The 23,482-nt window shown below is 43.2% G+C and overlaps 1 protein-coding gene across 8 annotated transcripts in view; it reads left to right on the top strand.

Moving 5' to 3' along the window:
• TCF3 (transcription factor 3) overlaps window positions 1–23,482 on the top strand; it is a 784,206-nt gene that overhangs the window by 660,005 nt on the left and 100,719 nt on the right. For 6 of the 8 annotated variants that reach the window (XM_086947156.1, XM_086947154.1, XM_086947159.1 and 3 more), the window contains exon 15: window positions 23,142–23,231. The exons of the other annotated variants lie outside the window; for them this stretch is intronic. In XM_086947156.1, the coding sequence (XP_086803282.1) occupies window positions 23,142–23,231 (90 nt within the window). The remainder of the gene's footprint in view (window positions 1–23,141; window positions 23,232–23,482) is intronic. 8 annotated transcript variants of the gene reach the window in all.

The following is a 23,482-nucleotide window of genomic DNA, read 5'->3' as shown; positions in this document are numbered from 1 at the left end:
CCAGTATGCATCTGTTCTTGGCATGTAGGGCTGCTGACATTCATATCGCCCGCCCTCCTCCCCGGTGCCTGTCGCAGCTGTAGCACTCAGAATTATTCTCAGGCATGGTCATCACTTACTGTATCATACTCCATCTCTGCCACAATGGCGAAAAACAATCTGAGGATGGAGAGGATGCCCATGCGCACTGTAGTCCAGGGGAGGAGCCACCTATCTCGTGATACTTCGAAGACTCTTCCAGGACAACAATGTGCAATCATCCGGACCCAACACTATGCGGCGATCTATGCACAGATATGAATGTCAGCAGCCCTACATGCCAATAACAGATGCATACTGGTAAGTAGCATATTCCTCTTCCTCCAGCCTGGCATTGCAGTCGGTGAATACCGCATGATTATTGGGCTGTTTCCCCCACTCCCTTTGGAAGACTGTTGCGCAAGTGCTGCCACAAGTCCTGGAGGAGGCCCAGGCTGTGCTCTCTTAGGCAGTTAAGGACTGTAGAGATGCAGCAAAATTCACCATAAGGTGTGGCCTTGATACGAGGGATTCGCTGGGCAGATTGATTTCCACAACAGTGGCCTTGAGACTCCATGCCTGGCTTAGGAGAACTGACTTCTCAGGCTATGTCCAGGCAAATTTTATGGATGTGCCTTTTGATGGAACCTTTCTTTTTGGGAAAAAAGGCAGATTCGGCCCTAGTGAGGTTCAAGGACTCTTGAGCTACGTCCACATCATTGGACCTCTCTTCTACCACTCTTGGCCAATATATCTTTTGCGCGTTCGGTGCAACAGAAGTGGTTTACAGCCGCAACAGCCCTATCCCAGCCACTGTCGTGTGCAGGCTTCCCAAGCCGTGCGGGGACGTGGACGCAGTTCATTCTGACCTAGGAATGGAGGCCAAAAGTCATCGGCTAAAATTGGAGAACCGGGAGGGAAAGTAATTTATTAAGTACCTCACATGTTTCAAATGCTTAAAAACTAGTGTGTGAATATAGTAGGTTTAACAAATAGCTACTATATATATTTATAAATATATATATATAGTAGCTATTTGTTAAACCTGGTTCTCCAATTTTAGAGTTCACAATTAGTCACACACTAGTTATTATCATCACTTATTTTATTCTTTACGCACTGCTTTGTAGTTATCAGCACATGGTTACCTTCCTGAAAACAATTCATACACTGGGGCACCCACTTTATACTTTACAAGTGGCTGCAGGAATACTCTCCTTGGTGTGAGGAGGCCCAGATGATGACCAGGGCGGTACCGGACAATAACTGATGGGTACTTTTCAAAACATGGAAGTATCCTGCTGTGCTTAAATCCCAATTTTTTCAGTTTTATAATTCAATTTAGGATAGAGTTACACTTCAGACACTGTCTCATGGAATATTTTGTCTAGACCCACAGTTACTCTTTGTTGTTCAGATTGTCTTTCTTTGGGGGACGTATCTGTGTTTGGTCGTTAAATTATCCCCTGGGACCCTCCTCTTGACCGGTTGTTATTATAGGCATCCTGTATTCACCTAGTCCCACATGCCAGACTAAATGAGACCTCTGCAACAATCTCTCCCCCAACAATGGACTCAATCACTGGGTCAACTTTACGATCTAGTGTTGGCAGACAGCCACACCCATCACTGTCTTCAATGGTGGAATCCACAGAATCTTTCCAAGGGACGGCCATTTCAGGATCCAGTTCCCCACATAATTCTAACAGATGCTTCCCTAACAGGTTGGGAAGTACAGGTCCACAACCTCACTATTCAGTGACAATGAGATTCCAAACTCAAGAATCTCCATATCAGTCACCTAGAGCTGCAAGCTGTTCATCTAACAATCAAAGCCTTCCTAACTCTCCTACAACACAGTTGTCCTAATTCGAACAGACAATGTGCCAACTATGTATTATTTACAATAAATGGAGGGGGGGGGAGGGGGAGCACTCTCTCCAATTATCTCACAAGGCACAGAAATTATGGAGATTAGCAATGCACCACAACATTGCTCTCCTAGCAGATCATGTGCCAGGGACAAGCAATCAAATTGCAGACTTTCTAAGCAGTATGCAACAAGTCCACGAATGTTAGATTCACCCCGATAGTCTTCAACCATACTTTCACAAGTGGGGGTTTCCAGAAATAGACCTGTTTGCAACAGGAGAAAACACAAAATGCCCACACTTCGAAAGCAGGTATCCACACCATCAATCCAAAGGCAATGTTCTGTGGATGAACTGGTCAGGGATATTTGCATATGCTTCTCCATCTCTCCCATTACTTCCATTAGTGGTCAGGAAACTCAAACAGCTCACCATGATACTAATAGCTCCAACATGGGCTTGACAACCATGGTATTCAGTACTCCTGGAACTGTCTTTAGTCCCAAACTAAAAGTTTCACCTCAACCCCAACCTTCTCACACAGATCCTCGGAACACTAATGCATCCCAGTCCCAAAGAAATTAATCTTGCAATTTGGCTCCTGAAGTCTTAGAATTCTGATGCTTAAATTTACCTTAGGAATGTATGAACATTCTTAAGGAGGCTCGTAAACCAACCACGAGGCAATGTTAGGCAGCAAAATGAAAACTATTTGTTATGTTCTGCCACAAACAAGGCGTCAACCATCTTCATGCAAAGGTACAAATATTTTGTTACCTATTCCATTTACAAACTGCAGGTTTAGCATGCACTTCTATATGAGTACATCTTGCAGCTATTGCAACATATCTGCAGAATAGATAACACTTATCAGTGTTTAGAATTCCAGTTATCAAAGTCTTTATGGAGGAACCTAAAAGGTTAATTCCTCCTAGGCTTCCGCCTGCCCCAACTTGGAACTTAAACATTGTCCTAACAAGACTAGTTAGGTCCTCCTTTTGAACCATTACACTCTTGTCAATTGCTGTACCTTTCATGGAAACTTGCCTTTTTAATCGCAATTACTTCTCTTAGAAGTCAGTGAAATTTAGGCGTTAACTCTTGAAGAGCCTTTCCTTCAACTACATCGGGACAGAGTAGTGTTTAGAACTAGCCCAAAATTCTTACCAAAAGTAGTTTCTAGTTTTCATTATTAATCAGTCCGTCGATTTCCCTGTCTTTTTCCCGCAACCAGCCGCAATTGCAGAAAGAGCATTAAACACTTTTGATGTCAAAATGTATTACATCGACAGGATTAAATCATTAAAAGAAATGTTTGGTTGCCTTTGTACCTCCTCATATGGGAAAGGCAATTTCTAAATCTGGCATTTCAAGATGGATAGTTAAATGCATCCCCACATGCTATGCAAAAGCGAAACCACTTTTACCTGTTCCCCCAAAAGCTCACTCCACTTCAAATATTGGAGATTCCATGGCTTTCTTACACATTTCTATTGCTGATATTTGTAAAGCAACAACATGGTCTGCTCCACATACCTTCATAAAACATTATTATGTGAATGTATTTGCACGACAAATATCCAATGTTGGTCAGGTAGTGCTTAAGACTCCCTTTCAAACAACTGCAACCTCCACAAGTTAACCACAGCCTAGAGAGAGAGGCACTGCTTTATGGTCTATGCAAAGCATGTGTATCTATAACACGCATGCCTTGAACAGATTATGTTACTTACCTTGTAAGCGTCTGTTTTTGGAATGCAGTGCTATAGATTCACATGTGCCAACCCTCCTCCGCAATAAATCTGTGTAGATTACAGTTTATATACTTTAGTTCATACTAACGCGTGTATACTGCATTCTTACATTCTCACCTATCCACGGCATAACAATCAGAAAATGCTGTCAAAGACCATGCGCAGTATTACCAAGAGGAAGAGTCGCACGGCCTTGTGACTCTGAGAAGACTTATTGTAACAAAAACAACTTATCATCCGAGCCCAACACTAGATGGCAGACTTAAGCTAATCATGTGAATCTACAGCACTACACGCCAAGAACAGATGCTTTCAGGGTAAGTAACATACTCCTTATTTTACACTCTAGGGCTGTGTTTGTGGGATGTTGTGTTTAATGGATAGACCTCTAAGCCTTGGTCTTTACCAAGCATGAGGATAGGTCAGGCCTATCCCCCTGTCAGGCATTTGTGACCATTGCACAAAGCAAATTATCTTTGTATTCTTTACAGTATGTACTGTTATGTTATACTTTCCTCCTTAGGAGAAAGAACGAGTGCTATTGTGGGTGATATTGCTGAGTGTTTTTGGCAGCATAAGTGCCAAGCTTCATTTTGACATGGAGACAGTAGTAATGAAAGTTGAACTTGATGATCCTGGAGAGGTTACTTCATGTTGTATAGGCTCAATGAGTCAATGAGTGTTTTTACTGGTGCTGCACCATCTGCAGGCTTTTCATGTGTGTGCTTTATACTGTCCGCAGCTTATACATCAATCTATACATTTTTTAGGTTGAGATGCACAACAAAAACAGTGCAGTTTTACCAGCACATAGTCTTCATTCCTTTGTCCATGGTCACTGAACATGTTCATGGTAGGGCCCCTCATCCTTCTAAATGAAGAGATAGTCTCTATAAATATGGTTTTTAGACCATAACAATGTAAACCTAAGAACAGGAGTGTTGGGTGCGGTGTTGTATAGGAGGACATTGGTACTGGAAGCACATATATACACAGTATTCTTTGTTTCACCATCCTGATACCTGAGCTTGCAGATTTCTAAGTTCTGATCTGCTCTCAATGGAAGAGTATTGAATCATGTGGATGCCACTTGCCCTGGACTGGGAGAGACTGCTCAGAGTTCAGCTATAGGCCTGCTGGCCACCGAGTAGTAACATGCAGTGAGCTGAAGAAATATTATATGAACCATGCTCCAAGAACGGGAGTGGAAGTATGTGCTAGGTTCCAGAGACCTTGTGGATAGTCACCAAATCTTAAGGGGCTTAGCAGGGCCTGTGTAGGTCATAGTGAGACCATCCATCTCAGAAGAGTACTTAGAGGTAGGTGCTGCATTTATATTGTATGACCCCCAGAGTGCAGTAAAAGTGCAGCAAAAATAGTGTATTCCGGTTTCTATTTAAAAACAAATATTTCCTTCAGTGGTATTTATTGATTATTATCTATTTTACCTGAAAACTAGAATCCCCTAATTCTATATCTGTTGGGCACATGCCTCTAATGAAGTTGGAATTGTGATTCTATAATTTCACTTTAAAATTTAGAGCCATCACTCTCTCGATCAAGATCAGTCTTTAATGTGCAGTGCTCATCTGCCTTTTGACTGGGTGTGCAATATACAAGTATCACATAGTGGAAAATATTCTCAATTGTCTGTGCTGTGGCAAGGACGAATTACATTGAGATGATTTCTTGGAGGAGCAAAAAACTGCTTTTCAGTTACAATAAATGTATTTATTTATGACTGTCTTTCAGCAGCAGTTAGGAAATTTTAGACCATTGCACTGGAATGTATATAAGCAGAGAAGTGGTGAAGGTGATTGATATTGAGTCGTACGTTACATGATAGTACATTACATACAATAGTATGCTGCACATACTTAGATTTTTACATTGCACATTTACAATTTCAGGCACAGGGAGAGTGATTTGCACAGAATCAAACGATTGTAGATCAAGTCCCGATGCCGGATTATAACCCAGCTCTCTGGGTGCCAAGGTCAGCAATTTAGCCAATAGACCAAATTTCCCTTCTTGATAAGTTAATGTATTCTGGCTGCACTTAATGGCTTCTTATAATAAAAACTTGTTTCCTTGTTGCTGTTAATTTGGTAACAATTGATGAATTTTATCCTTCAGCCGTAAGTAAACACCTGTATCGTATTGTATCTTACATTGTACTTTTGGAACTTGGAATCTTGAATTGTTCATTTGCCTTATTTGTGGTTACTAGTACTTTTGCTCATACTAAGTAGTACACACATACTCTTGACAATTTAGAGAATGAGGATTTTTATTTGGGCGGCAGCAAAGCATCAAATATTGCGAAAACCCTAATTTGCTTATGAAGCCTGATCTTCTGAAAAGCATTGTGGAAGCTGCATTTCATTTACATAGTTCACAGATCGTACATTTTCAAGACGTCTTCACAGTTATAAGAAATTGTTTAACTTTGAGGACATATGGAAATCATTCTTCATGGAATCTTGATTATTTTCAAGCACATTTTTGATAGATTCACATTATGTGCATCATTTCCTCATCTAGTGACTGCGTCCTTACATGCAGCTTTAAGAACAAACATAAGTGGTGTTTATATGACTCACTGTGACGTTGCTCATAAACTCACAAAGCCTTTTTTTTTCTTTTTATTGTGGTAGTCAGCCAGGCAAAAGAATGAATATAAGGAAGGTTATTTATTTTGAATCTTTTCAAAGCTAGTTTGTGACGCATGTTCACATTGTTTAATTTCTGCCCAAAGCCATGCCGAAAGTTTGGTTTAGATGTCCACCTTCAGTTTGTCTGTAGGTTTTATCTTCAAAAAGACCACAAGTCTGAGAACTCATGTTCTTCTAAATTATGTTTGTATGTGTTAGTACTTGTATAGTGCAAACCTGCTTAGGAAGCAGTGGAGCACTCTACATTCACAAAGGGGGTGGTTGCAAGACTGTACATCAAGTGGAAATTACACAAATACAATTCGAACTACATTGTGAAACCTTAGGATAAAATATCAGCTTTATAGGAGCATTAACATTCAAATTTTTATCTCAAGGATATCCTTATATAATGTTGTGTAAGAATGCCTATTATAAATGTTTTCAGGCCAAGATTGATCTCTCTGAAGTCTTAAATGTCTCAACAAAGTACTCCATGAGCCACAGGAAGCTGTGACCCAATCATAAGCTGAGTTGTCAGTGCAATTGATTAGTTACAAGCTATGTAAATTCAAACCATCAACATCCGAACACAAGTCAATGGAGGAGAGTTTTGAGATACGCTAGCTTTCCTGATTCTGGTTAATGGCCACTTCCAAAGAAAGACCGTGAGCATTAAGGGGCATTTGAAAAATGGAGAGAGCAACAGCCATACAATTATGCATTGCTAACTTAGGTGCATCGCTAAATATATATTGGCTTAAGTAAAGAGGAGGAAGGAATTAAACCTTTTCCAAAAGGGATTTAAAAGCTGGCAAAAGTTCATAAAGATGGAGGGGTTCCAAATGACATCCTTCCCCAAGCTCACATATATTTTTTTTTTTATAGCAAAACAATATTTTGGTGACCATAGATCTGAAAGATGTATACTGTGATATAAATTTCTCAGGATTATGATTCATATTAGTTCAAGTTACTAGCATTTGGTCTAAAATGGTCATCAAGAGTATCCATCAAATGTGTTGAGTTGTAGCAGTGCATCGAAGAGGCCCAGTTGTATGCGTTTACTAGTACTTGAATGATTGGCTGTGGAAGCACATTTTGTTTCAGGAATGTCAATACAGAATTTAAACAATTTTTTGACCAGATTGGGACTCCTGATGAAGATGAGAAAAAAATTCTCCAATTTCACTGAAGCAAACTTTTTTGGGGGGAATCGATCTGAAAACAGAACTTTTAGAAGCTCCCCAACGCTAGAGGAGTGGCATTACAAATGCAATTTCTTTTTCCTCAGACATAGTCTCTGGCAGTGAGGACTGTGATATGTTTACTGAGTGATTGTTTTGTGTACAAATGCATGACTTGACAATCAAGGAGTGGTTGAACAACAGACGCCATTGTAGTCCGTGTCACATTAGGGTTGGCGTGCATATCTGGCACGCTTTAGAATTGCGACAGTTGTCAACTCGGAGGTCTAAAATGCACATCAGCTATTTAAAGATGGAGACCGTATTTTTGACCTTGAAAACATAATTGTCATATTTTCCAGGGTTTAGTAAATTTGAGCAGACAATACAACTCACAATGTTTTACTTCAACATACAGGAACAGCACCATACATGCTATTTTGTACAGGAAATTAGGCAGTGGCAATCAGAAATATCAGACACCTTGCACATTCTGTAAGAGGCAAGGGAAATTTGCATGTAGTTATATTGAGAAGACTGACTGAAGAAGTGGCCTCTCGTGACTGGGATGGCAGTTTTAATCCAGAAAAAAAACTTCAACGCTTTTTTAACAAATTTCGAATTCCACAAAATACTTTGACACCGAAAGAACAGGGTGACAGGGAGGTCGAGGAATTGGACCCACACATGACACCAGAGCCTCAGGAGGAGGAGGATTTCCTTGATGAAGAGAAAGAGCAAGAAGGTGTGGGAGTATTGTAGGGGTCAGAAGACTCAGAATATGCAGAGACTCAATGGTTGACTTATCTAAGGCTTTTGCCTCCAGATGACATTGCGATTTGTAGCCAAATCAACCAAAAGGCTGCAAACAAGTATGAGGTTCAGCTGGAAGAGAAGACAGCCATGCTTCCTCTATCGATATCAGGGCCACCCCCAGACAAGATGAGTAGGAATATGGATCTGATGAGCAGAAATTTAGAGTAGCGCAACCAATCAATGGTGTATAGCAAACTTGCGCCCTCTGTAACAGGTATGTGTACTAACATTGGGTGGTGATGGCAGAGCTCATGAAGTACCTACCAGATCAATAGAAGAAAAGAGTAACAAGCCTAGCCGAAGAAGGCAAGAATATTCTGAACACTTGCTTGAAATCAGCATAGACAGCAAGTCGCCAAATGATGGTAGGAACAACATTAAGACGCCACTCTTGTCTACAAATCTCAGGATTCAATCCTGAGATGCAGCTGAACATTATAAATACACCCTTCAAAGGTTAACAGCTGTTTAAAGGCACTGTGAATGACAGGCTGCAACAGTTCAAAGATAACTAAACCTCAAAATCCAGGGGAGTGTTGTAATTTTGGGGGAAGCATATTTTGAGATGCTATGTCGTCACGCAGACCAACAAGAAGAGGTAGTTTCTGGAGTAGCACAACTCATAAGGGTTTTCAAAGTAGCAGCCAATTAACAGCACTAACAGCACTGACAACACTGGCAATACCAGAAGCAAGTGCGCTAGTCCTTTTGAGGACAATCAAGTAAGAGGTGACAGCCGCACAAGGGAGGTACAACCCACTCAAATAAGTGACTTAGGCACCAGAGACAGCATCTCACACCCACCAGTGGGAGGCAGAATAAAAAACTTCCTTCAGGAGGGGAGGAAGATAACGTCAGACAGCCGGATATTGAACATCTTTGAATTTGGATATTGCATAGAACGGGCCAAGATACCACAAGCAAAGGGACCAAAGAAAAAGGCCCATTAGAATGAGGAAACTTCACGTCTACTCAAAGAGATATAGGAATTGCTGGGAAAAGGGGCAATTGAAAAGGTGCCCAGAGAACAGTTCAAGAAAAGGAATTAATCAATATATTTTGTAATACCTACAGTAGCGAGAGCTCAACACCTGATTCTTGTCATAAACAAGATTATAAAAAAACAGTTTCAGTATGACACCTTTATTATTTATTTATGTAGCATGAACATGACCCTCCAGGGTATCGGAGCGCTGTACACCAAAGCATGCAATATAAATAAGAAAAATTAGATTACTAAACATGTAGGTAATTGGGTAAGTTGAAACACGAGAAAAGAACAACCCAAGTCATAGAGCGTATAAAGCTGTAACAAATTCATAGTTGAACGTTAAAAACATTGCTGTAAACATGATGTAAAGTTAGTTTGGGTGGCTTCAGGTCTATTGTTGCAGGTAGCTATTCAGGAGCGACCCTTTGACTTCTTTTTAGGTCAAATCTAGACAGCACTTGCGCTATCTAAGATCTGTAGTATGTACTTGGTGGGCTCAGGAGATGAGCCCCAGCCCAGGACTTGTTTGCTTCCGCTTTTGCTTAGGGACACTTTTTCTGTTCAACTGCCTCTTATTTAACTGGCTTGATAGAAAATGGCCAGTAGAGGTCAGTAAAATACCAGAATTGCTTTCTGCTTAGGGACTTTCTTTTTAAATTTTTCTGGCAACTGCCTCTAATTAACTCTTGATAGAAAACGACCAGCAGAGGTCTGTAAAATTCCAGAATCACTTTAGCATTCCCTGGATTCCAGGCCATAGAAACGTGTCTTCCACGAGCACCCGTAGACCATATTTTTTCAAATCTTGTATTTTCAGTGATATGACCACCGAAGGCCCTGATTTTATATAAAAAAAAGCAGAGCTTTGGACAATACCATTTCCCGCTGATGGGCAGTGTTTCTCTCTGTGTTCCCATACCTGGCGTGTTCTGCAGTTTGGCGCTTACTTTCCCTCCATTTTAAAGAACAGTAGATGTTTCAGCACCCAGGCTAATGTTCTGCAGAGCTAAATACATATAAGGTCCCAAAGGCGAGACCAATTGCATTGCAAATACTTGTTTGAATGTAGCAATCGAGGGGTTGGTTCTGATTTCGGAAGGAAGAGCGTTTCATATTCTCGGAGCAAGACTGGAGAAGGCTCGGTTATCAGTTCTCCTCTTATTGAATGTTTGTGATTAAAGCAATAGATTATGAGAGCTTCTTAGGGCTCGATTCACACTGTAGTTTAAGTTTTTTTGACAGGTAAATTGGAGTGTTATAATGTAGCTCATTGTGCATCAAGCAGGCTATCTTGAAACTAATCCATGCTTCGAGGGGGAGCCACTTGAGTTGAATTAGGTCTGGCGTGATATGATCAGGTTTTCTTGAAACCGTGATTAGTCCAGCAGCAGAGTTCAGATTAGCCCTTAAAAGGGCAGTCTAGCTTTCGGAAGCCCAGGCAGGGTCCCCATTCCGTAATCTAAGCAGAAGATAACTAGGGATTGGACTGCTAGCTGCAAGTCGTCAGGAGTCAGGAAGGAACGGTTTGATTTTCCTTAAAGTGTTGTGTTGGTGATTGGCTCCTCTAGTTGTTGTGCTGATGTGGTCTTGCATGTTAAAGTGTTTGTCCAGAGTCATGCCTAATGATCTGGTGGAATCAACAACGGGTGGGTCGCAGTTGAGGTACGTTAGTTGTTTGAGCCAGTCTGGAATAGGATTAGAATGATTGTGGGGGGCAATCAGGAGGAATTCTGTCTTCAGCGTATTAAGCAAAAGGTGATTGTGAGTTAACCAATGTTGAATTTTCACAAGTGCAAAGTTAAGAGTTTTAATATCATTCGATGAGGAAACTTTCTTGTAGAATTGAGTATCATATGCGTACATGTGATAGTGTACTTTTGAGCGGTTCAGAATTTCGATGAGCGGTTCCATGAAGGTGAAAAGCGTGGGTGATAGTACAGATCCTTGATGCACTCCAGTTGAGACTGGTATGCTGTTCGAAAGGGAATGGTTGACTTTGATTCTCTGTGTTATATTATGCAGGAATGAGGCAAACCAAATGTAAAGCTGAGCCGGATAACCCCATCCTTTTTTCAAGAAGATCTATCCGGTTGCCATGTTTGACTGTGCCAAACGCCAAGGAAAGATCAAGAAGTAGAAGTAGGCAACTTTCATTCTGGTCTAGTAGTCTCAGGGCATCATCAATAATGTGTCATAGCAGTTTACATTACTGTGACCCGATCTGAAGTCTGATTGGTATCGGTCAAGGAGTTGAAACTGATCAATGTGATTACAGAGTTGTTTGTATGCATTTCTCAAGTAGTTTGGCTAAAGTCATAATATTGAAAATAAGTCTGAAGTTGTTAGTATCATTTAAGTCTGCATTTGGCTTTTTGGGATGGGGGTGACTTGACTAATTTTGAGGCAATCAGGAATCCAGCCTTGCAAGAGAGATTCATGGGCAGTATTATACCAGAGTGGGAACATGGAGGATATAAGTTCTTTGAGCTTGGCAGGCAGAGGATCATTAAAATGATTTGAGGCAATTTCAGTTCCATTGGACAGAAAGTTGTACGTGCAATTTAGATTCTGCTCCATTCCGGTGAATTAATTCATAGCATCCTGGGGGAAGTCCTCCACTTGTCTGGGATCCTATCCAGGATGCCTTCTATTTCCGGAGACAATAGCACATATACTATTTGCATTCCCACTTTATAGTACCCCAAGTTCGAGATGGCTAGCCCCTCTTTGCAAGAGCCTTGGAACCTGTTGCCATCAAACAGCACTGTGCATCTTAAAATCTGACACCAGCCTTCTGATAGTATACGCAGTTGCACAGTTCTTAAGCAAGATGTGGGCTATTCGAAGGGCATACCTGACAACCACCATTTGAATAATGTAGGCAGAAGCTCTACGGATTTTAAAAAAATTATTTGCTGGGTTTATCTTTTATAGTCCTTTTATTCAAAATCAGTTTCATAGTTTTTAACTGATACTGTAAGCACCTTAACCCTAATGTACTGTATGCATTTGCACTTTATATGTTTTGAGGCAAGGGGTATCCTTGACTGGGACAATGTAATCTCTACCTGGACACTTATCCCACAGTATCTTCATTAAGCAATGGACAAGAGTGATGTAATTTTTAGAGACTCCCAACGAGTACCAGGTGGAAATGGCTTAACCAGGATACCTCTGGCTGTTTGGTCATGCTAGCATTCACACGTTGACCATTTTATTGCAACACTGGTGCTTATCTGTATCTTTGCCATCTGTACATTAGTTTTAAAGAGATTTGTTATCTACTTAATGTTCACTTTTGTATTTTTATATATTGGATAATGGAGCATAACTGTATGGGCAAAACGTTTATGGTATTTCTGCCGAAATATAGTATGATGATGATTTGAAGGTTTTAATGAAGTTAAAGGAGGTCATACCTTAGTTGCAGAAAGGAGTTTACATGGCAACAATATATCTAAAATAGGCTTGCTTACACATCCCAATGAATCCATAGCACAAGGAATACTTGCGAGTTATGGTGAACAAGACTCACTATCAGTTCATAGTGCTGCCCTTCGGAATAAAATGAGCTCCAGGAGTGTTACAAAATGTCTATTAGCAGTAGTAGCCCACTTGAGAAGACAAGGAATACATGTTTATTTCTATCTGGTTGTTTGGTTAGTAAAAGCAGACTCCCACACTAAATGCAAGGCACATATACAAGAGGTAATGAGGACCCTCATCACACTGGGGTTCTCTATAAATAAACAAACATTGTCACCAATCCAGAGCAATAAAAACTGTTCCCAGGAGCAAGAATAAATTCTATACTAGGGAAAGTATATCCCAGCAAAAAGAGAAAAGTGTCACTACTTCAAGAAACTCGCCTTTACCAGAAGGGGCAAACTGACACTGATGACTGGAGAAAATGTTGGGGAAGATGGCTCATGCGTCCCTTTGATTCCATATGCAAGATTACATTGTTCACAAACGACAGCGAGTTAGGAAGATCTAGTGGTTGTCACGCAGAAACTATAGAAGGAAATGGGGTGGTGCAACAGATCACATATAACAAAGAAAGGAAATTGCAAAGCCAACTCCAACAGTAACCATTTCAACAGATGCCTTACATATGGGCTGGGGGGGGTCTCACATGGGCTAGCTCAAGGTCAGAGGGGTTTGGAAGGAACATGATGCAGTCCAGTATATCACTGTCTTAGACCTAAAGGCAGTGTCCCTATCTTTAAAAGCCTTTCAGAAAGACCTGTTGGGGAGAACAATATTAATCCAAATAGACAATACCATAACAGTGTTTTACATCAGCAAACGGGGAGGGACTCATTCCTCTGCCCTATCAAAGCTAGCAGAAGAAATCTGCGGTGGGCAGTGCAGACAAATAGGTTTAACAGCAGTTCATCCACCAGGGAAGGACAATAAAGAAGCAGACCGAATGAGCACACAAGCATCAAGCTCCCACAAATGGGAGCTCAATCAAGCGGTACTCAGGCAGATATTTTGGAGTTTAGGTACTCCAGAGTAGACCTATTTACAACCAAAAAGAATGGAAAATACCAAAACTTTGCATCCAGACAAACATATTACCAATCCCTGGGGAATGTTCTGTCGAAAGACATGTCAGGGGTATGTGCACCGCTTTTCTCCCGATACAACTGTTACACAGAGTGATCATCAAATGAAAAAGGAGCAAAATGTCTCTAATACTATTTGCCCCTAAGTGGGTGAGGCAAACGTGGTTTTCAGAACTCATTAAAATGGAGCATGCCAAGACCACTCTCGGCTAGGAAGGAGCGAGCAACTATTTCTTGTCTAGCAAATATACCCTTACAGGACATCTCTATGGCAGCTACCTGGTCATCGGCACATACGTTAACAAACAATACTGCATAGACGTTCAAATGAACAAGGAAGCTCAAGTGGGTCAAAGTGTTAAAACACCAGTTCACAAATCTAAGCTCCTCTTTATCCCAACCAGCGCAAAATTGTCAAATCCGCTACATAATTTGTGCTCAACCTGTGAATCCAGAAAAGATGCATGCTGCAAAATGAAATGGTTCCTTACCTGTAGGGGTAGTTTTGCAGCTTGAAGAATTTTCTGGATTCACAAGCAACCCACCCACCTCCACTTAGAAGATGAGAGAAGCAAACTGACGAAAGGAAAAAAGAATCTGAAGATGGCACCCACGAGTGGGAGCTCCCAAGGAGGGCGTACGACATCACCGTAACACCAAATGAGGGATCCGTAGATGCCCAACAACAACAGAAGAAAATAGAGAAAGGACAACTATTATATTTGGAAATTCCAAACTAGACTGCAGAATCTAGCACAGCATATGAGTCCGGAAAATGATAAAAGCTGCAAAACAAACACAGTTTTGTTTTTGTTTGAAGAAGTCTTTTACCGCCCTTGTGGTGCCTGCTGTGAGAAGCATTACTTTACTTTTGGGTCAGAAGAGCAGCCTAAGGAGGGCAGATAAAGAGAACCAACCCAAACCGGTTATGTAGTTTTGGGCCAGTGGAACCACTTTTCCCGTCTAGAAAATGTTGAGTTAGGAGCTCTGACACTAGTGACAAATGATTTTAACCACCATGGATCGGGCACAGTAGCCACAGTCTGTCCTTTGATGTTCACAATACTGGGTTTTAGAAACACTATTCTCCTTCCTTCTGCTTTGTTTCTTTGGAAAACGTTTTTGTTACTCTGCATTTTAAAGATGATCCATTGATTCTAGGTTTTGTTTTTTCTAGCATGATTGGTTTTATCCTTTGTTTGTTAGCCTGCCACTACCTTAACATTTCAAGATCTGGATGTCTGCTGTGGGACTTTTACATCCCGGAACTGAAAACAATTGGCTAGATTCGATTTCTGGATTCTACAATATTTTTGTCACTGGCTCTTTACTTCCATGTCACCTTCAAAGCCATATTTCTTCTGCTCCCATACATATATCCACAAGGATATGTTTAATATTTAAGCAGAATAAATCACTTTCTGGGATGCTCTGCGTAAATCAAGAAAAAGCCTACTTTACATGCTGTGCACATGTTGCATCTCAATAAATGGAAGATCCTTTCTCCATCAATATACCTCAACTATTTCACATCCTTGGCTTTAAAGATTGGTTACTCCAGTATTGGAACTTTCATAGATTCCCATTGCTTGTATCTTTCCCCGTCGTCGGAATGGGAGCCTCGGTAATAAAATATATATATATATATACCTAGGTAAATACACCCTAATAGGTGTAAAAAGGTAAAAAAAATTAGGCCTAGGCCTCATTATCTTTTGCAGCCTATTGCTGTCATTATGTAAAAGGACCCAAAGTCCCCTTAGCAACCAATCAGATCAGCCTCACCCTGTAGAACCTTCCTGAGAAAGCTCAGAGCCTTAGATTTTCTACCGCTTCGTTGGTGACAGGGAGTCTCCTTAGAGCTCTGCTCTAACTTCAACTTGAGGTACTGTTTAAACAGTTTTTCTTTGAGGATTTCTTTCAGCTTTGTCATGGCTGATAAGGAAAAGAAGAGCCTTTTCAGGTCTTGTGCCACTTGTGGCAAAAAACGACTTTATACAGAGGATCAACATCAAGACTGTATTTACTGTCTATACCCGGACCATAAGGTTGATAAGTGTAGTATATGCAGGAGAATGTCTGTTAAAACCCTCCGTGATCGTGAAGGACGGCTGCTTCTGTGGCTCAGGAAGTTGGAAAGGAAGGATGAAGTAATTTCTGGTGATGAGGAAGATGCCAGATCAACATCTTCGAAAACTTCATTGAAGAGGGGCGGATCGTCTGTGGACACTTCAACTGAACCCCCCTTAAAGGCTGTGCGTGTGACCTCTGATAGGTCTGGCAAGCCAGGGCCTATCGAATCTCCTCACGTGAGTGTAAAGGAGAGGGAAAGGCAGGCAATGCAGGTGCAAAAGGCTAAACTGGATGAGAGCTCGGCTGGGCCTTCCCACCAGGTTAAAGTAGCCAAGTCCGTCAAGAAACCGACTGTAGAGGCCTCTACAGGGGTCAAAACGGACTCTAAAACATCTGAGGTGATTTTGTCTCCTCAGTCGTCGACGAGCCACCCAGCGACGACGAGGACGACGACGAGAGCGTCGACGAAGACCTCGATGTCGATTCCGTCGACGAAGACCGGATCGACGACGGCGTCGTCGACGATGACCACGTCGACGGTTACCACCACGTCGACTAAGACCATCCCGTCGACGATGACTATTCCGTCGATGGTGGCAATCTCGATGACGACGATCCCGTCGACGAGGACGACGAGCCCGTCGACGACGACAGCTCCGTCGACGAGCCCGTCGACGATGAACTTGTCGACGATGAACCCGTCGACGGTGCCGTCGACGAGGCCGTCGACGGTGGACCCGGCGACGATGAGGGTTCCGTCGACGATGCCGTCGACGGTGAAGGGACTCTCGTCGACGGACCCGTCGACGACGATTCAGAACAAGGAAACGGTGGATTTGTTTTCAACGCCGTTGACGACAGGAGCGCCAGAAAACAGCAGAAGGAGGAGGATAACCCCAGATATGACTTCTCCTAGGAAAGTACCATCATTACCTCCACCCCTTTTGTTGGATGAGGATGACTACTCAGAAGAGGAAAATGAGATGTATGGGGATGCTTACAGTCCATCTCAATTGAATCTGAAATACCATGATTCGGATTTGGATGAGGAATATTACTATCAGAAGGCACAGCGGCCAGAAAGACAGGTTGCATACCAAGATACCCAACCACAGCAGGGTATGGTGACGATGCCTATGAGTCTTTTAACAGACTTAAGGGCGATGCTGGAGGAGTATAGGAGCAAGAAAGGGTCGCAACCTGTGGAAGGTCAAGCACAGGTTCAACCGCAGGCGGTGGCAGCAGAGTCAGTACGGCCTGCACAGGAAGAACATGAGAGGGCATATCCTCAGCAAGTCCAAGTGGATACCTCGGATGAGGATGAAACGGGGCAAAACCAAGATCATGACCAGGACAGTGAATGGAACCAGTATATAGCTCCGGATCCGGCTTCACCAGTGCCAGACCCGGTTGACTCGCCTCCGGCTGATGTAGGAGGTTTCTTCAGCCTGATGGAAAGAGCCACAGCGCGTTTTAAGTTAGCGATGCCTACAACATCTACGGATTGTTTTTTATACGATTTCAAGGAGGCATACCGTAAGGCCGTGCGCTCGATTCCCATTGTGGAGCACATATGGGAGGAAGGGAAGAAAGTGATGCAGACCCCAGCGACGGTCATTCCAACTCTTCCGCGCTTGGAGAAGAAGTACAAAGCTCCGGATGACAGTCCCGCCTGTTTGATTGGACAACCTAGACCTGACTCGGTCATATCGCAGGCGGCACAGAAGAAATCGCGAAATCCTTCGGCCACCCTCACGACTCCGCCGGATAAGGAGGGTAGAAGGTTGGACAACGCTGGGAAGCGTTTTTCGTCAATGGCTAGCTTGCTGGTCAGAGCGGCGAATGCCTTGGCGATCCTAGCAAGGTACGACCGCCAGATGTGGAGTGATGTGGCACACTATGTGAATCTGCTAGCGGATGACCAGAAGGCGGAAGCACAGAAACTTCTGGAAGAGGGACAACGTTCCTCTTCAGAGATGATTGATTGCGCGATGGACATCGCCACCACCTCTTTCCGTGCCCTAGGCAGTGCAGCGGTTCTTCGGCGACAAGGATGGCTGAGAGCTACATACTTCCGGCCAGAGGTCCAGAATAGGATTTTGGATTTGCCCTTCGATGGGGACATGTTGTTTGGGAAACATGTCGACGAGACCCTACAGGGTATAAAGAAGGACACGGAGACAGCAAGGGCTCTGGGGAACCTGCAATATAGGAAAACACCCTTCCGTGGAGCACGAGGAAGAGGTTTCTCTTCACCTAGAGGAGGTTATCAGCAACAGCGATATTCACAGCAGTCGCAGTCTTACAGGCCACAGTACGGCAATCAATACTATCAGCGGCAGTCGCAATCCCAGTCTTTCTCTCGCCAGAACGCTCGTGGACGACAGGGGCGTCAGGGCAAGGACGCTGGCAAGCGTCAATAGCGGCCTCCCGACTCTGCCAACTGTTCCTCCGCTTCTGGGATCTCCAGTGGGCGGCAGGATATCACAACATCTGAGCAGCTGGGAAGAGATTACATCGGATCAGTGGGTATTAAATATCATCCGGAATGGGCATACTCTAGAATTCCAGGACTTTCCACCTACAAGAGCTCCCCACGCCACTACTTCCGACCATCTGAACCTTCTTCAAGAGGAAGCTCAACAAATGCTTCAAAAAGGGGCGATCCAGCGTGTTCCCCTATCACAAAGGGGAGAAGGTTTCTATTCCAGATTTTTTCTGATCCGAAAGACAAAACAGAAGTGGCGTCCTATCCTGGACTTGAGGGAGCTCAACACCTATCTCACGAAACTATCGTTTCGAATGATTTCACTCCAGGACATATTGCGCCTATTGAACCCGGGCGACTACATGGCAACATTAGACCTGGAAGATGCCTATTTTCATATCCCGATCCATCCAGCTCACAGACGTTTCCTTCGCTTTACAGTAGGCAAGAGTCACTTCCAGTTCATGGTGCTCCCATTTGGATTAAAGTCCGCTCCTCGGATATTCACAAAGGTGCTGGCACCGGTAGCAGCATTTCTGAGGAGACAGTCGCTAGAAGTATTCCCGTACTTAGACGACTGGCTGCTAAAGGCCCCAAGCTTGCAAGAGGCATCAAGGGCAGTGGACACGTGCTTGAACCTCTTTATTCACCTGGGTTTACAACTCAACAAGGAAAAGTCAGTTCTTCAACCTGCAAGCACGGTGAAGTTCTTGGGAGCGATACTCAATACTCAGGAGTGCAAAGCCTTCCCATCGGAAGAGAGACAGATGAAACTCATATCGTCAGCCACCCGTTGCCAAAAGAGAAGTTGGATGACGGTCAGGATGTACAAATCTCTTCTAGGGTCGATTTCATCCTGTATTCAATTGATTCCGCATTGCAGGCTGCGAATGCGCCCCCTGCAGGAGGAGCTGGACCTTCAGTGGAGACAAGTGGAAGGTTCGTTCGACGACAGGGTGACGGTAACCCAGCGGATGAAACGGTCGGTTTCATGGTGGATGAAAAGATCTCACCTCACTGTGGGACTCAGTTTCAAGGCTGCAAGGGCTCCTCAGGTCATTACCACGGACGCTTCTCTTCAAGGTTGGGGAGCGGTCATGCAAGACCTCCAGGTCAGTGGTCACTGGACTCCGGAAGAACGTCATCTACATATCAACGTTCTGGAGCTAAGAGCTATTCGACTGGCAATGTTGGCTTTCCTCCCGAGGATTACAGATTCAGCAATCCTGGTGCGGACGGACAACACCACCGCAATGCATTACGTCAACAAGCAGGGAGGCACAAGATCGCCACTGCTTTCACAGGAAGCCCAAATACTGTGGGAATGGGCGATAGCGCAGAACATCACACTCGTAGCAGAACACCTTCCAGGAGTATGCAACACGAAGGCAGATACGCTAAGCCGCCTGAGAGCAGTCTCGCACGAGTGGGAATTGGAGGACGCAGTGATCAAGGACATCTTCTCCCGTTGGGGGACCCCAGCGATCGACCTGTTTGCAACACCGGGGAACAAGAAATGCCGGTGTTACGCAAGCAGGGAACACCATCGAGGATCACTGGGGAATGCCCTTTCGATGTCATGGTCAGGCGCGTTTGTTTACGCCTTTCCGCCATTTCCCCTAATTCCTCGAGTCCTCAAGAAACTCAAGATGGACAGGTGCAGGATGATACTAATAGCGCCTGCCTGGGCTCGCCAATTTTGGTACACGGAGCTTCTTCTCCTATCAGAGACACCGCCCATTCATCTGCAACCCAAACTGACACTGCTCTCTATGTACAACGGCCAAGTTCTTCACCCGAACCCGAGCTCGCTTCAGTTGGCGGCTTGGCTCCTGAATACAGAGAGTTTAAGGATTTAAACATCCCAGAGGAATGCAGGACCATCTTGGCACAGGCACGAGCCCCTAGCACTAATAAGACTTATAAGGCGAAATGGAAGAGGTTCCATTTGTGGTGTCAGAGGGAGAATGTTCATCCTTTCTCATCAGCTCCGCATCAACTGTTACCTTATATTCTTTCATTGGCACAAGCAGGTCTGGCTCATGCTTCTATCAAGGTCCACTTGGCAGCTATTTCCAGGTATAGGAGAACAAGATCGGGCCCCTCTCTTTTATCAGCGAGAGTAATCAAACAATTCTTGAAAGGACTGTTTAGAGTTTTCCCGCCAGTTAGGCCCCCACCTCCGGTGTGGCACTTGAATGTGGTCCTGGCCCAGCTAATGAGACCGCCATTTGAGCCAGTACATAAGGCGGACCTGAAGTTCCTATCATGGAAAGTGGCGCTTCTCTTGGCACTCACCTCTGCAAGGAGAGTAGGAGAGCTTCAGGCTTTAACCATCAAAGAACCCTTCTTACAGTTCAAGAATGATACAGTTATCCTGCGGATGAACCCCAAGTTCATTCCGAAGGTACCGACGGACTTTCATCTTAACGAGCCAGTGATTTTGAAATCTTTTTTTCCTCGGCCTTCAACCCAGGCTGAGAGGACACTTCATTCTCTGGACGTTCAGAGATGTTTGAAATTCTATCTACAACGCACAGCTGGATTTCGAAAGACACCCCAACTGTTTGTGGCTTTCGGAGCCCCAAGGAAAGGATTTCCTTTGTCAAAACAAGGGATATCTAGATGGATAACTAGTGCGATCCGGTTCTGCCACCAGGCGGCAGGCAAACCTTTACAAGGACAGGTGAAGGCACATTCCACAAGGTCAGTCTCAGCATCAGCGGCGCTGTTTGCTGGAGTATCCATAAAGGACATTTGCAGAGCAGCCACCTGGAGCAGTACGCACTCCTTCACGAGACATTACTGCCTGGAGGCGGCTGCAAAGGAGGATTCGGCTGTTGGACAGGCAGTCCTGAGAAATCTCTTCCAATAAGAGGTGAGCTTTCCACTCTTCCCTCCTCCTGTTTTTTCAAACATTTCGTTTATTGAGCTTTGTTACTGCTTTATGGTGTATAATCTGTGATATCATTAGTTTATAATGATTCTGTAACTGTGCACGAAATGTTTGAGGTATGCTAACTGCTATCTACTCTGATACAAGCAATGGGAATCTATGAAAGTTCCAATACTGGAGTAAGAAACAAGTTACTTACCTGTAACTTTAGTTCTCCAGTATTGGTAACTTTCATAGATTCCCATGCGCCCACCCGCCTCCCCTGGGAAAGCTCATTTTAGGGCTAGGTGATTATATGGCGAAGCTACGGCTACGAAAATCTGAGGCTCTGAGCTTTCTCAGGAAGGTTCTACAGGGTGAGGCTGATCTGATTGGTTGCTAAGGGGACTTTGGGTCCTTTTACATAATGACAGCAATAGGCTGCAAAAGATAATGAGGCCTAGGCCTAATTTTTTTTACCTTTTTACACCTATTAGGGTGTATTTACCTAGGTATATATATATATATATTTTATTACCGAGGCTCCCATTCCGACGACGGGGAAAGATACAAGCAATGGGAATCTATGAAAGTTACCAATACTGGAGAACTAAAGTTACAGGTAAGTAACTTGTTTCTTGTGCAGCAGATGTAATCACTTCTCTAGAAAAAATTCAAAACCAAATCTACCTTTCACTTCGGGTTGTTTCTTTTGTCAGTTCAGTTATTACCTGCATCACACAGCTTATTTATTTAATTGATCCATTTTCAGTAGTCCTGGGTTAAATGGAATAAAAATGTGGCCTGAAATTTTTATTCCGATCTTAAATGGATTTAGTGAATCTACAGCACTTCTGATCAATTTAAAGTTATTGTCTTGTGTGTAAAATGCTGCATGGAAACACTTTTAGAATACAATTGCTTTAGGTTGCAGATTTCACTTAAGTCTTTCTCTCAAGATAAACAGTGGATATTTGTGTTTGTTTTGACGTTGGATGAAGAGGCAGCTTTGAGCATGAGAATTCTATTCCTCATTTCTATGCCAGACTGATGTTTATCTCCATAGCGCTGATGTTGCTCATAATTGTAAAATAACATCCATCTTAAATTATTTTACCAATTCCAAATTTTTACTTTCTCCATTTTCTGAATAAAAAGACTATGACAACAGTGGTAATATAAAACATGTTTCGGGTGACCATAAAAAATGCTGACTTTTGTTTCAGTCAGCTATTTACAGTGTTGAAGTTCTTTGGCCTTAACAGAGAAAAGTGGTTGGAATACATTAGTTCATGTGCACTCGGGCATGGTTCAGACACCAGTTTAGTCATTGTACTCGGTTGATTTGTGTCAAATGCGTGCCTGCTTTTTAGATTCGAAATCAAAATGATAGTTTTATTTGTATGTGGATTAGAGCAGGTGGAGCATACACCTACCATTTACTTTTGTGCCTTTTTAGCTAATGATCTGAAGAAAACTTGCAGAAATTACCACTCTAGAGATTGCTGAAACCTTTCACCTGCTATGGCACAGATTATACTTGTAAGCATCCAAGGAGTACTGTGCCAGAATCTGTCATCGATTTATCAAAAGGATTTAACTGAAAAGTGTGCCTAAGCAATAGTATACTGTGGTCAAAGGCGCATGTATGATTTAGTAACTTTCTCAACTTCTTCCCTAGGGACCTAGTTTTAGCAACGTCTGCGCATTACTGCTTTTCCTTTAGACCAAGTTAAGGAGACACGAGAATTCAAAGAATAGAGGTCCTGGAAAAGCCACATTTTTCTGACCCTCACCAGGTTTACATCACTGCCCTATTTCATTCTGTTCTTTTTGTTCACAGACCGGCGGCCGATCCCTACAGAGCCAGATCCAGCGCATGAGGGATCTCCTATTCCAGAGCAATTCGTCACGTTCACCTTCTCCTACTGAGGTAAGAGGGACCCAGTGCCTAGCATAATACACTAGTTGGTTAGGGTCCCTGAAGGATAGTGAGTGCCTCTTCATTTTAGACCCTTTTTGCTACATGTGGATAACTTCCATCCCTCACTGATGCACTAAAGAAGTCCTTGGACCAGATGACTTATTTGCTCCGGATATTGTTCTGAGGTCTTTGGTACCACAGAGAGGCACCAGTTATGCTCCCTCAAAGTAGGTCTCTAACCTGGGATTAGCCATATATGA

The sequence above is a fragment of the Lissotriton vulgaris genome, chromosome 12 (genome assembly GCF_964263255.1).
Source record: "Lissotriton vulgaris chromosome 12, aLisVul1.2, whole genome shotgun sequence".
Classification (NCBI taxonomy): Eukaryota; Metazoa; Chordata; class Amphibia; order Caudata; family Salamandridae; genus Lissotriton; species Lissotriton vulgaris.
The sequence above is the reverse complement of the archived record's forward strand: the minus strand, read 5'-3'. Positions and strand labels throughout refer to the sequence as shown.